Source organism: Thalassophryne amazonica, chromosome 10 (genome assembly GCF_902500255.1).
Source record: "Thalassophryne amazonica chromosome 10, fThaAma1.1, whole genome shotgun sequence".
Taxonomy (NCBI): domain Eukaryota; kingdom Metazoa; phylum Chordata; class Actinopteri; order Batrachoidiformes; family Batrachoididae; genus Thalassophryne; species Thalassophryne amazonica.
Window position 1 is genome coordinate 103465847 of NC_047112.1, and position 14408 is coordinate 103480254.

At 41.7% G+C, this 14408-nt stretch overlaps 1 protein-coding gene across 5 annotated transcripts in view; it reads right to left on the minus strand.

Moving 5' to 3' along the window:
• lpp (LIM domain containing preferred translocation partner in lipoma) overlaps window positions 1–14408 on the minus strand; it is a 489494-nt gene that overhangs the window by 245077 nt on the left and 230009 nt on the right. For all 5 annotated transcript variants that reach the window (XM_034180670.1, XM_034180672.1, XM_034180668.1 and 2 more), the window contains one exon: window positions 11537–11640. In XM_034180670.1, coding sequence (XP_034036561.1) covers window positions 11537–11640 — 104 coding nt within the window. The remainder of the gene's footprint in view (window positions 1–11536; window positions 11641–14408) is intronic.

The window sequence follows — 14408 nt, forward strand, 5'->3', positions numbered from 1 at the left end:
AGGCGATGTATTCTCAGACTGCGTTAACCCTTGAACTCAGACGCAAATTAGATAACATCTTGGAGCAAATGCGCACCTTGCAGGAGAAGGTGAAGATTTCAGAGACCGGGGAATATTCATAATTTGGGATCTGGTTTGTTCATGTGAAGCTGTAAAAGTGTTTTTCACTGCTTAACCACAAACACGGCAGGCTTATCAGCCTCTGAAGGATAAAATGCCCCAATGTTTTCCTCCAGAAGAATCTCTACAGCCTTGGGGAACATTGGCTACCTCCTTATCTCTCTAACTCCAGTACAAGGACAGACACTTACTCACACATGGACAAAGACTGAAGCATGCTCCACTTCCCCCCTACCTCCCCTCCTGCCCCCATCACACACCCCATCCCAGCCACAGCTAACACCACCCCTTCTCCCCTCCGGGGGCTGCGCAGTTTTGGTGGCGGCACGACTCCTGTTGCAGCGGCTACCACACACTCACATCGCCTCAATTTGGAAAGCCGACTGTTTCAAGTTTACTGCACATAAACAATGTCAAATGTATATGTGTTGTCTTAATTCTGATGTGTGCCATTATTACGGTAAACAAGTAATTGTGGATTAATTGAGTGTGGACGTAATCTCGTTGTTGTTGCACTTGTAATGACAATGACAATAAAGCTCATCCATCCATAAAGACAAGAAATACAGTATAATTTGCCAGCATTAAACAACAAGAAAAACAGGAAATACTAAGGTGATTGCCGGCAGGGGTCTTTAAGCTTCACTAAAAGACCCAGAATTTGGGTAAAGTTGAGGCAGCAGCACGCTCCGTTTCCGAATAAAATGAATTAAAAGAGTAAAAAGCGTAGAACTATACTATCCCAGTATGCCAGCCATACAAAAGGGAAAATAAGTGCATCTTAAGTCTGGACTTGAAAGTCTCCACAGACTGTGAATGTTTACTTGATGTAGGGAGATCAATCCACAGAAGAGGAGGACGATAAGAGAAAGCTCTATGACCCACAGGCTTCTTATTCACCCTAGGGACACAAAGTAGTACTGCACCCTGAGAATGCAAAGCCCAGGCCAGTACATAAGGTTTAATTAGGTTTAATAAGGAATAATTCCGCGTTCACACCGCACGTGAGCAACGGTGGCGACAGGTTGCCATATAATCCCTATGGAAGAATGCGTTGTGGCACCACAAAAATTCAAGCCACGCAACGCAACGCGATGGATGTGAATGAAGCAAAGCGAATGACGCGATTTTGAGTGATTGGCGCGTTTTGTGGCGCGATATCGCGTCGCCCTCCTCCCCAAGTTGAAAAATCAGAACTTTTTCGTCTTGTCGCGCCGCAATGACCAATCAGGGACTGGATATGTAGTGACGTGAAGTTGTCTGGAGTTTATACTTGATGTGGACATGTCCTGTGTCTGGCAGCCAGCCTGTGAGCAGGACCTATGTCCCTTTTGTCCTTTATTTCACAATTATGACAGAGTTTGAGGGGAGAGCGAGCAGCACGGCAGCAGCAGCAGCCACTGTTTTTTTTCCTTTGTTTGCATGTGCGCGTGCGAACAAATCATCCGTGAAGATAATTTTACATTACACAGATGTAAGATAAAACAAATGGTGACTGGTTTATAACAATGTTGACAGAGTTTGAGGGGAGAGAGTGAGGAACCACAGCGGCAGCCAGCTTTTTTTTTCTTTGTTTGTATGTGCACGCAAATGGGACAGGAGGTCCTCAAACTGGGTCCTAGAGAGGCAAAAGTACAGCTGAAAGTGGCCGTAATCCAGACGCAGCTCCTGCAGCAAATGATGAAACTCCTCAAATTGGGAACATCTCATGAGGATATTGTGAACCCAGCAACGGCGCCGCTGGCGACTTTTGTCGGCTTTCTCCAACAAATACAGCACAGCAACTCGCTCCATGTGATCAAGGTCCGCCATGTTGACTCAACGGCGAGCGGAATGGAGGCTCCTCCTATTTGATGACGCAGGCAAATTTTCGCAGGGAAAGTTTCCGCCCAAGCAGAGCGACACACCGGGCGATGGTGGCGCGTCCATCTAAAGGCGAAGGAAGCGAATTTGTGGCGTCGCGTGTGGTGTGAACTCGGCATAAGCCAGGTTAATGAGACCCAGACTCAGGACCTCAGTGGAGTTGACAGTTGAACTGTTTGGGTTCAGGGGTGGTTCCAGAGTAGCATATATAAGATGCCTCGAAGTCAATCAATTCTACTATCTGTACTGTTATGAAAAAGAAAAAATCTGTTCGGGGAAAAAAAACTGCACCAGCAAAAAAATTTGTCTTTGGAATACTAACTTAATACTTACTAGTGCATTTCTTGTGGGAATCTATGGGATCTAGAAGTGGACATTGTCTCACTGTGTGATTATTGATCAAATTTATGGGGCTGACAACATACTTACAACACTCTGACCATGTGTAGTAGTGCTTGAAAATCAAATGCTGCGCTTACAGTAGTAAATGCAAATAATTTCTCACTACAATTTACCGTATTCACACACTTGTCTTCCCCTGGCCAAGCATAAGCCCATCCTATTTTTTTTAAGAATGTTGGTTAGACACCCACTTGAAATTTTTTTTTATTAAGGTCGACTAAACGTTCACCTAAAATAATTTTGTGACTTCAACATATCGAAAAAGCAAAATATAATGGGTTTTCATGAGGTTTTTCTCGTCTCTTCCAGGTCTGATCTGCGACGGCATCCTCAGTTTACACTGATAATATTTTGAAATGTCTTCTTATGTTGAAAGACTTGTGCAAGAAACAGGAAGTGTTCTGGAACAATGGTTAATTTTGAGAAAGGGATGGTGCTCTGGCTTGAATGCTGTGGTGTAGTGCTTCTAGACAAGAACAGAAGATAAACAGATAAATGGGTACAGCTGCCTTCACATGTCAGCAGTCAGTGGCAGAGCAATATGGATGTTCCACTATTTTCAATGAGAGCAAAATGACATTTCCTGTGACAAATGTACAACCCCAATTCCAATGAAGCTGGGACGTTGTGTGAAATGTAAATAAAAACAGAATATAATGATTTGCAAAACCTTTTCAACGTATATTCAATTAAATACACCACAAAGACAAGATATTTAATGTTCAAACTGATAAACTTTACCGTTTTGTGCACATATTTGCTCATTTTGAAATGGATGCCTGCAACACATTTCAAAAAAGCTGGGACAGTGGTATGTTTACCACTGTGTTACGTCACCTTTCCTTCTAACAACACTCAATAAGCATTTGGGAACTGAGGACACTAATTGTTGAAGCTTTGTAGGTGGAATTCTTTCCCTTTCTTGCTTGATGTGTTGCTTGGATGGCAGCATGTGTTGCTTCAAAAGCTGGATGTAACTTTCAGCATTGATGGTGCCATCACATATGTGTAAGTTGCCCGTGCCATGGGCACGAACACACCCACATACCATCACAGATTCTGGCTTTTGAACTTTGCACTGGTAACAATTTGGATGGTCTTTTTCCTCTTTTGTCCGAAAGACACGATGTCCATGATTTCCAAAAACAGTTTGAAATGTGGACTCATCAGACCACAGCACACTTTTCCCACTTTGCGTCTGTCCATTTCAAATGAGCTCAGGCCCAGAGAAGGCAGCGGTGCTTCTGGATGTTGTTGATGTATGGCTTTCACTTTGCATGGTAGAGTTTTAACTTGCACTTGTAGATGTAGCGGCGGACTGTGTTAACTGACTGGTTTTCTGAAGTGTTTCTGAGCCCATGCGGTAAGATCCTTTACACAATGATGTCAGTTTTTAATGCAGTGCCACCTGAGGGATCGAAGGTCACGGGCATTCAATGTTGGTTTTCGGCCTTGTCACCTACGTATAGAAAGTTCTCCAGATTCTCTGAATCATCTGATTATATTATGGACTGTAGATGATGGAATCCCTAAATTCCTTACAAATGAACATTGAGAACATTGTTCTTAAACTGTTGGACTATTTTCTCACGCAGATGTTCACAAAGTGGTGATCCTCGCCCCATCTTTGCTTGTCAATGGCTGAGCCTTTTGGGGATGCTCCTTTTTACCCAATCATGACACTCACCTGTTTCTAATTAGGTGTTCTTTGAGCATTCATCAACCTTCCCAGTCTTTTGTTGCCCCGTCCCAACTTTTTAGAAACATGTTGCAGGCATCCATTTCAAAATGAGCAAATATTTGCACAAAAACAACAAAGTTTATTAGTTTGAACATTAAATATATCGTCTTTGTGGTGTATTCAATTGAATATAGGTTGAAGAGGATTTGCAAATCATTGTATTCTGTTTTTATTTACATTTTACACAACATCCCAACTTCATTGGAATTGGGGTTGCAAGTTTGTCTGTGTTACCGAGCGGTTCCCTCCTCCATCCTGATCTGATCTTGGCAGCTACTGCGTCTGCTCACCTGCAATCAATCTGTAATCAAGCCTCTGCAGGATTTAACTGCAGCTCAGACATCCAGTTGCTGCCAGATCTTTCAGCCTCCATTGTGGTACTGACATCTAGTCCTCATCTCTGAAATTTTTTCCACATTTTGCATTTTTGGTGTTGTCTTCCTGAAACATCCGCTTACCTGTTCTCTTTGTGCTTCAGCTCTGCCATGCCCAATCCACCCATATTTGACGCCTCTGCCCGCTTTGCCCAGCTGTTCCTATCCTCCACTATCAGACCACTCCATGCCTGCATCTCACCCAAAATGAACTGGAAAAAAAAAGGTCGTGTTTGCACTTTGGGCCCTATCTGTCAGCTCCAGGATCAACCCTAACACAGTCAGCGTGTAATATTAACAATAAAGACAAATTAAAAACATGTTCCTGATTTGTAGTTGCTATGGACTCATGTCTGTCACTTTGAATAATCCAGACAATATTATCTTCCTTAAGAATACAAAATAGGTGACAAGATTTTATTGTGGTTCACTGTGACTGGAGCTGCTGTCTAGAAGCTCATTATAAGAAAAATAAGTTGAACTGATAATGATTACAAAACAGACTAATATTCAAGTTCACCGTGTAGCTCTGTTGCACCAGTATGAATAAAAATAGCAGCTCTGTGGACAATCCAACAGACAATTTGACCTGATGGTCATCACATTTGTGGCATGACAATAAGGCCTCTATTTACTTATAGTCATGTAGTATAAAAACAGCTCAAGATCTCCTGTTTGGATACAAAAATCTATTCACATAGTAACACATCCATTTGAGGGAACATGATTCAAGTCTGAAACTTTGACTAGATTTATGTAAACTCAGCCACAAATACATTTTCCTATAAGTACATAATATACACCTTACAAACAAAGTTAGATTGCACAGGTTACAGCAGGTGGGGTCCAGGGGCAAAGCCCTGGGCTGGGGGCTGCGATTTTAGGCCTTTTCAAACCTGTTTGGAAAGCTCTCAGGAAGACCCAATGTTAAAGATTTTAAACAATCATTACCATCTTTGAGGTCAAGTGGTTTGTGTTTTACAATGCAGGTTTCTAAAGCAAAAATAAAATAACCACAAACAATGAAGCTATGAGAACTGTAATTTAATAAAACATAAACAACATCATCAGTACTGTAGTTAATCAGAACATTAGAGCAGTGTTTGTAATGAACTAAACTTTACAGACTACAATATAAAATGGCTTTTCAATAACTTTGTTCATATAGATACACATATTTTGACACCAGGGGTGTCAAAACACAGATAAAAAAACATAAAATACTACTTACGGCAATCGGCTGCACTGGTCAAAATCATATCCACTAAATAATCTCTTTCCTCAATTTGACCACTTTGTCTAACAGGCGCCTGCAAAATGCTAAGAAAAGATTTTTGTTCTGATACAGATCGAGTCACATTAAAACACATTCAATGATTGGTTATCACATTGAGCTAGACCAATTAAAAATCGTGTTATTAAACAAAGAACATGGTATATTTCCCGGCACTAAATGTCATTCGCGGACCATCCCCTCAAACTCTGTCATAATTGTGTTATAAACCAGTCACTATTTGTTTTATTAGACATCTGTGTATTTAATAAAATTATCTTCACGGACAATTCGTTTGCGCGCACGCACGTGGAAAAAAATATAAATAAATAAATAAATAAACACCGGCTACTGCTGCACTTCCTTGCTTTCTCTCCTCAAACTCTGTCATAATTGTGTTAAATAAAAGACAAAAGGGACATTAAGTCCTGCTCACAGGCTGATTGCCAGAGACAGCACATCTCCACATCAAGTAGAAACTCCAGACAGACATCTCTACGTCACTACATATCCAGTCCCTAATTGGTCATTGCGGAGTGACAAGACGAAAAAGTTCAGATTTTTCAACTTGGGAAGGAGGGCAACGCAATGCGATATCGCGCCACAAACGCGTCAATTGCTTCATTTGGGTCCATCGTGTCACGTCGTTGAACTTTTGTGGCACCACAACACGTCCTTCCACAGGGATTACATGGCAACCTGTCACCTCCGCTGCAGTATATCCAGATCCAAAAGATGGAAATCCGGCTCAGGAAGGAAAAATACCAGTCCTGTATATAGTACAATGTTACATTCATCAATTTCACCTTTGTCACTTTCATTTTAAAATCCACACCAATTATAATCATACAATATTTCTGATCTTTCTTTAACTGTACAGTGAATGCTGTCTTCCTTCCTTCCTATCAGCATCAATCTGTAATACTTGTTTATGGTAATCTCTCTGTGGCGAGGAAGATGGTCACTTGGTCGATTCCCAGACAGGATTACATCCAGAGTCAATCTTGAGATGCTTGTGCGTGGGTTTGTTTAATGTGGAAATGTCGCTGCATATCAACAAACATATGATCCTTGACAAATCCTTAACCTGGTGCAATTGTTGGGAAATTCCAGTTGATCGGAGTCTGAGAACCTGCTGCACCCTTAATCTGCCTTCACAGCCATGGGGTGACAAGCCATCACCACCTGACCCACCGTTGAGGACTTACTCTTTTTATCAGAGCCCGGTTCGCCGTCTCGTGTTCAGGGTTCCCGTTGGGCCTTCATGACTACCGTACCATACAAGAGTCACACTGTATATCACCCCAACAAGCAATCCCCTATTTGATCTGTCAGCCAGGTGTCATGAGATGGAAGAGGGATTGGATTTTAACACCCTCTGTAATATTATTACATGTATAGCTAGTATGTAGTTTGTACCCTGCTGACAGGAACAGAGCTTTATTTGGAAAATAATTCTGCATGAGGAACATGCGTGGTGATGACAGGTATCTTCTCTGCAGAAAATCTTCGACCAAATTTCTACCACAATACAAATACCTCACTTGAAAGAAAACCCCACACTTGCACCTCTCCTCCCACCTCTGAAGTGTGCACTGTGCGTTGGTGCGAAAATACCAAATAAGAGCACAATTTGTATTTCATTGTCAGGAAAGTACCAACTTTTTGGGCACTGCTTGTGTCATTCGGTGTGGTTTAAAAAAACAAAACAAAACAGGACCTTCAAGTTAACCAAATCAACTATTTCTTACTTAAAAGAATAAATGGGTGAGCTCAGTACTGTTAAAAGGTCCAGGCAACCACAGATCACAAGTGTGGTGGATAAAAGAATAATTCTTCTCTTACTTAAGCCTCTTTCACACCAGGCCTGCGTAGAGGTGCATTGTGCTGTGTATCTGTTACGCATTAATGGCTGCATATGTTGCATGTAGGGGGGAAGCTTTAGTCCACCTCTTCTTCTGTGGTTTTGAAGCTTCACTGCCAGCAAAGTTCATCAGAGTCCAACGAGATGAATAAAATCTAGCAATGCAGGTATGTACTGGGAAAAAACCTCAAGGATTTTTCACCGGACTGCCATAGGGTAGTGTACAATTGCGGAGACATGGTGTACAGTAGCGCAGTTTACGTAGACTTGCATACAGTAGCGGAGTGTTGCATGGAATTGCGTACAGCACTATGTCCAGTGCTCTATGCTGAATGTCCATGAAAAACATAAAACTTTTAATTTTTTGCGTCCATTTCGGGGATCCCTTTGCATCCATCATTGTATTGCCACGTAGGGCTGCATGAGTCGGTATGCCGCATTACGCAACTCTACGGTGGCCCGGTGTGAAAGGGGCTTTAAGAAAAATTTCACAATAACTGGCAACATCAACAAACCCCTTGGAAGGTTGGTATATCCATGACAAAGTTAAATATTCAGAGCAGATTTCAACAGAGTAAAGAAAGGCAGACATACTACATGTACAAAAGACTAAGTGGAAGTGGAGTCAGGCCAGGAACACTGGTGGTTAGTTTTAACTGTTCTAACATGGTGTGGATGAAGTGAAAAATCAGTAGGAATCATTTTTAAGAAACATTAAATTAAGAGTGTAGTGAGGAGATCTGAAAAAGTGATGAAGGATGATGTCATCAGCGCATACGCCCTGCAAGTGCAATGTCAAATGGAAGATATACGGAGTGAGTTCGATGAGATGAAAGAGAGCGTAACCAAAGAAGAAAGAGTGGTGTCTTTGTAAAGCAGTTTTCCATCCAATGCAGATGCTCAAATTACTTTACGATCATGCCTCACATTCACACACTCATGCATCAATGTCACTGGTGCTTCACTGCAAGATGTTCAACTATACTCCAGGACCAACTGTGGGATTAAGGTTATTATTTAGAATAGAATAGAAACTTTGTCATTTCACATATATACATACAACGAAACTTGTCCTCTGCATTTAACCAACCCTAATTACAGTTAGACACAATCTAACCACTAGGAGCAGTGGGCAGCCATAGTCCAGCACCTGGGGAACAATTTCAGATGTAGACACTGCCTTGGTCAGGGGCAGAGAAGGATCAGACCCCAAATAAGCACGTTTTTTAAGTGCACATGGGTGATTTTCCTGTCTCATCTGGGATTTTAACCTATGACCTCAGGGTCACAAGCCCACTTCTTAAAATAAGAAAGGCCACAGGATATACAACCTGAAAGACATTGTAGATTGCAGGGTGCTGGGAACCACGTAGATAAGCAGCATTAAATGGTGGTTTGTAGGATGACTCTAGGAGGTGAAGAAGAGGAAGAGAGTAAGAGTGAGAGCTGAACCAAAGGTTATATTGTAGATGTCAAAGGAGGAAGACTGTTATGTGAAATTGAGGAAGGAAGTGAAACAGACAGTGGTGGTGAAGAGATGCTGGACAATTGGGCAATTACTGCAGAAGAGGTGAGGATGGCAGAGGAAGTTTGCTGAGTGTGGAGATGAAGAAGATGGTGCATGGTGGTGGAATGTGAATGTACAGGGACAGGAGAAAGAGACTGGAAAACAGAGCTGGGATAGTAATGGAGATAAATAAAGTACATAGGAATACAAGGAAATATGGCATAAGATGAAGACAGAGGTGGCAAAAACAGTATGTACGACAGATCCAAACAGTAATTAAGAGTGGAAAGGTTGTTGGTCCATATGGCATACCAGTAGAGCCATGGAGATGTTTAGGAGAGACTGTGGCATACCTTTTTTCCAGACTATTTAACAAAATCTTGAAAAGTGAGAAGATCCCTGAGGAGTAGAGGTGTACTGGTACCAATTTTTAACAATAAGCGTGATGTGCAGAGCTGCAGTACCTACAAATGCATAAAGTTAGTTAGGAAAGAGTAGTGGATGCTAGGCTTAGAAAAGAGGTGCACTTTGCTTTGAGAATGTAAGGGAGAAGCATAGAGAAGTCCAGAAGGAGTTGCACTGTCTTTGTGGACTTAGAAAATGCTTATAAGGGTGCCAAGAAAAGAGATGTGATATTGCATGAGTATGTGAGGGAAATGCAGGATATGTACAGTATGAGAACAGTGTGACCGTGATGGGTGCTCATTTTGGCTTCCTCCCTCAAGGATGTACGAGGTCTGTTAGAAAAGGAACCGGTCTGCTCAACTCTGCAGCAGACTGGGAGCTGTGAGGAGGCTTGTGGATGGAGCTCAAGTTCCCAAACAAAGTCAAGTTCCCAGACAAATTCGCTATAGCCACATTTAGGCAAGATGTGGTAAGTCTGCCTTGTCAACGCAGGTCTTGCAAGAGGCAAGTGAGCGGAAATGGTCTAAGCACCAGCAGCTGGTGGAGCAGTGTCAGAAGAGAGGCTAGAAGGCTGCCTGTGAACCCAGTGAAGTGGGGTGTAGAAGCCAGGGTCTGATCAACTCTTGCTGGGTTGCCAGAGCCAGGGTGTATAATGTGGAAAGACCCAAAACACCTGATCATGTGTCCCAGTGTAAACAAGGATGCATCTTCAAAGCAGGTATAGTTGCTCTTGGTACCACAAATAATTTAGAGATGAGTTCTGTGACACAACCTGACTTGTGAAGAGGCAAAATATTTTTCTGAAAGCCTTAATTTTTTAGATTCTCCCCCACTCCTCCTCTCCCTTGTTCTTGAAAGCAAAAATGCACTCGTTCTCCAGATCAGCCCTTAAAAACAGCAACAGGTGCACCAATGTCGAATATGTCTTTTGCTCTCCATTTAGCCTGCACTCTGAGTTAAAGCTGAGTGATTAAGGCTGTATTGTTGGCTAACTGCCATATTACCAAACTATTAAAGGTACTGCGGTAGCCGAGGCTGCGAAATCTATGTAGCTGATGGCCAAAAGATGGGAGTTGGAGGAGGGGCATCAGAGAGTCATGCTGGCATGCATTTTATGGATTTTAACATATAATCATACCTGGACATCTCATCTCTGTTTTGCATGTTTGAGAATTTTTTGGTTGAACTTTATTTTTATTAGTATGACCAGAGCTGATGGTCACCCTTCTAAATCTGGTCTGCTTAAGGTTTCTTCATATAGTCTAAAAAAAAAAAACACACAGATGGGAGTTCTACCCCTTACCATTGCTTCCTATGTGCTTGCTTTCAGGGGTAAGTGGGGATGGGACTTACCCTTATGAAGCAGCTTGGGGCGATTTATGTTGTGATTTTGTGCTATACAAATTGAATTAAAAGCAAGTGCATTTACACACAACAATACTTAGTGGTAGAAAAAGCAAAATACACATGAAATGTAGCAAAAGCAGAGAAAACACTGTTACATCTTTATCCAGCAGCATCTCACTAATTTTTGAGACAAAACATTCATTTCAAACACATATTGGTGATAAAAGCGAGGGACTTAAAATGAGTGAATACAGGAATGTGAAGCACTTGGAAGGTTTTCAGCAGAAGTCATGCTGACAGCATGTGTCAGATTGCAGGGGCCACACATCCCAGCAGGGTCAAAAATGCCTGTGGGTATTATGGCAATCCACCGAAAGTGACCAGCCTCCACCAATAGGTGTCAGCCTTTTATCCCTCCTGAACACAGAAACTCTATGTGTGTGCAGAAGTTAGACTGTGTGGCTCCAAGCAGCATGTGGAGCTCAAGTACTTGCAACTGGCTCAAAGTCAAACACAGAGGCAGTTTCACTGGGCCGATACATCGTACTCCATGTAGTGCTCGAGGCGGTCTTGGTTTCTGAGATGCCTCATGGAGAGCTTGTGAAAAAAGAAACATTACTAAACTAATAAGTTCTCTTACCTGATAGTCATATGAATTGACTGGTGGTGGAGGAGGGAAGGAAGCAGAGGACGGCAGGACAACGGCTGACTCTTCAACTGGTGGGGGAGGGGGAGGGTAGTCCGCTGTGATGGACACACACACACACACACACACACACACACACACACACACACACACACACACACACACACACACACACACACAGAGAGAGAGAGAGAGGAAACAAACAGCATATAAGAAATTTCCTGTCTTCAAACTGACATAATTCTAGAAAAACAGATATTGCACAATAATAATAATAATTATATATATATATATATATATATATATATATATATATATATATATACACAATAAAAAATATTTTTTATTCATTTAACGTTTAATTTACAGTCTGAGCAGCTACCAAAAAGCTACAGATGCACAGACTTAAACTAAGGTGTGACTTAAATATGGCTTTTTCCTATTCAAGAGGCATTTTTTAACAGGTGTGACTTAAGCCTGGATCCTGCCAAATAATGAAGGATGAATAATGAGCCATGCAGCATGTTTTCTTTGCTATGAGAGGATTTCTTCAACTGTCATGGGAGTTTCGTGGCTCTGAGCGGCATTATCTTCAGTTAACGAGGCTCCTCTCTGAGCGTGGTGCTAATTTCAAGAAGTTCGAAATTTAGCAACAATAGCGTGGGGTAGTTTGCGTACGAGTTACTGCGATGACTTAGAGGCATTTGCGTGGTGCTTATGAGTCTGCTAAAAGCCCATTATCAGCTACACAGCTACAGCTACACAGGACCTGAGAGGCTATTTTTGGAGCGGCTGCCCTCTTGCGCACACAACTCCACCTGCTCTGTGTGCTGGATGCTGTATATAAAATAATTATTTTGTAGTAGATTAATCATTTTCTGCCAAACATTGGATGCTGAAAACACCTTTAATGGCTTCTGGAATCACAGAGGACTGTCTCATCTGGACGCTTTTTTTGTTTTCCCTCTCTTTCCTGCTCCATGTGGAACAGCTTAAGGTAACTATTTTTAATGTGTTTATAGCTTGATAAAACAGTTCCTAGCTGTAAAAGTATTTTTAATGTGTTTATAGCTTGATAAAACAGTTCCTAGCTGTAAAAGTATGTCTATGGTTGATTTAATATCTTGTTAATGGATCACATGAGCTCCGCTGTGTGTGCGCACTGAGGCAGTGAATCATCATGCTCCAAACAAGCATTTAAGCAGAACGCCAGCTCACAAAAGAGTGATTTTTCAGTCAATATTGGACAAACACAAAGTTAAAATTTGGATGACTGTGTGAAAGTGGATGTGTGCTTAAAGCCGTGGAAGAAATAATTCCAGTGAAGCCGCTAAAAGCAGAGCAGATCTGTGCAGCCACACAGAAGGAGAGAGTGCAAAAGATCGATTTTGAAGACATAACACAAAGTTAAAAGTTGTATCACGGTGACTTGTAAGCTGCGGAAGAAACATATATACACATACACACACACACACACACATTATATATATATATATATATATATATATATATATATATATATGTATAAAGAAAGTGATCCACAGGTGTATGTAATTAGAGCGGCCACCTCATTCTGTATGCAGAATGGCACCGCGCGCAAAAGAGCGATTTTGCAGAAAGAAAGGGACAAACACAAAGTTAAAAGTGGGATCATGGTATAAAAATGACTGTGTTTAAAGCCAGGGAAAAAATAAAGCCAGCAAGCCACAGATGGAAAGGAAGCCAGTGAGAAGGAACACAGAGGTGGCTGTCCAGGAATGGACAACAGCGCATGCGCAAAAGAGCGATTTTGCAGAAATAAACAGACAAACATAAAGTTAAAAGTGGGATCACGGTGTGTGTGTGTTTAAAGCCGCAGCAGAAATAAAGCCAGCAAGCCACAGAGCCAGCGAGGAGCATGGAGGTGGCTATCCAAGAACCCTTGGTTCGATTCTAGCTGGTCTGGTGCATTACAGGTGGAGCGTCTATTTTTGGACTGCATTTAAAAAATGTGACATTTTAATCTGTGAATTGAAAACCCACACTTTAAAGGGACCAGGTGTGGGAGGGCTGGAGTTTGGACCAAACCCATGCCTAAATGTGTGCCAACATGGCGTTATCAGGGCGCTACGTGGCTTAGTGTGGCTTGTGTGAGCCATTCGAGGTTCTAATGACAGGTCGGTCGTGGCTCACTAGAGGTTGCTACGTGGCACATGCGGGGTACAGAGAGGCACATAGAGGCACCTTCATAGCGGATACGCGATAGATCAAAACGCGGGTCAATCTTCGAATAACCGCTGACACACCCATGCGTGGCTCATTATTCATGGATTATTATTCGGTGGGACCCAGGCTTTATACTCTAGAATATACGGTGTGTGTGTGTGTGTGTGTGATTTTTCAATATATAAGTAGCACTGGTATACAAAAAGAAAAATGATATGTATATTGGAAAATATGGTATTTTTCATTTGGGTTTGGGTTGCATGATGCAAATTAAGACTTATGTAATTGTATATATGTCCATGGATGCACTGTCCTAACATGTCTCCAGACCATTTGAGTAGGAACTTCAAAAACAAGTTATCAGTCCAAATTTTGTTCATAACAAGGATTTTTACATGCACAGACACATGAAGATTCAGTAAGGTATATCTTATATATTATATTCCAATTCTAAGGTGGAACTATGCTAGTATACTAAGGTATATCTAAATATCTAAAAAGGAAGAGTAAAATAGAAGAGTAGACATGAGTAGAGTAGAGCCACTTAGGTGCCTGGTCTTGAGAACCAGGGATGGTAGGTTGAAAAGCTTTTTTATCCCATGAGAACATGATCAAGGAACTTTGTGTGTGTTTAACATTAAACCCAAACCATATTTACCTG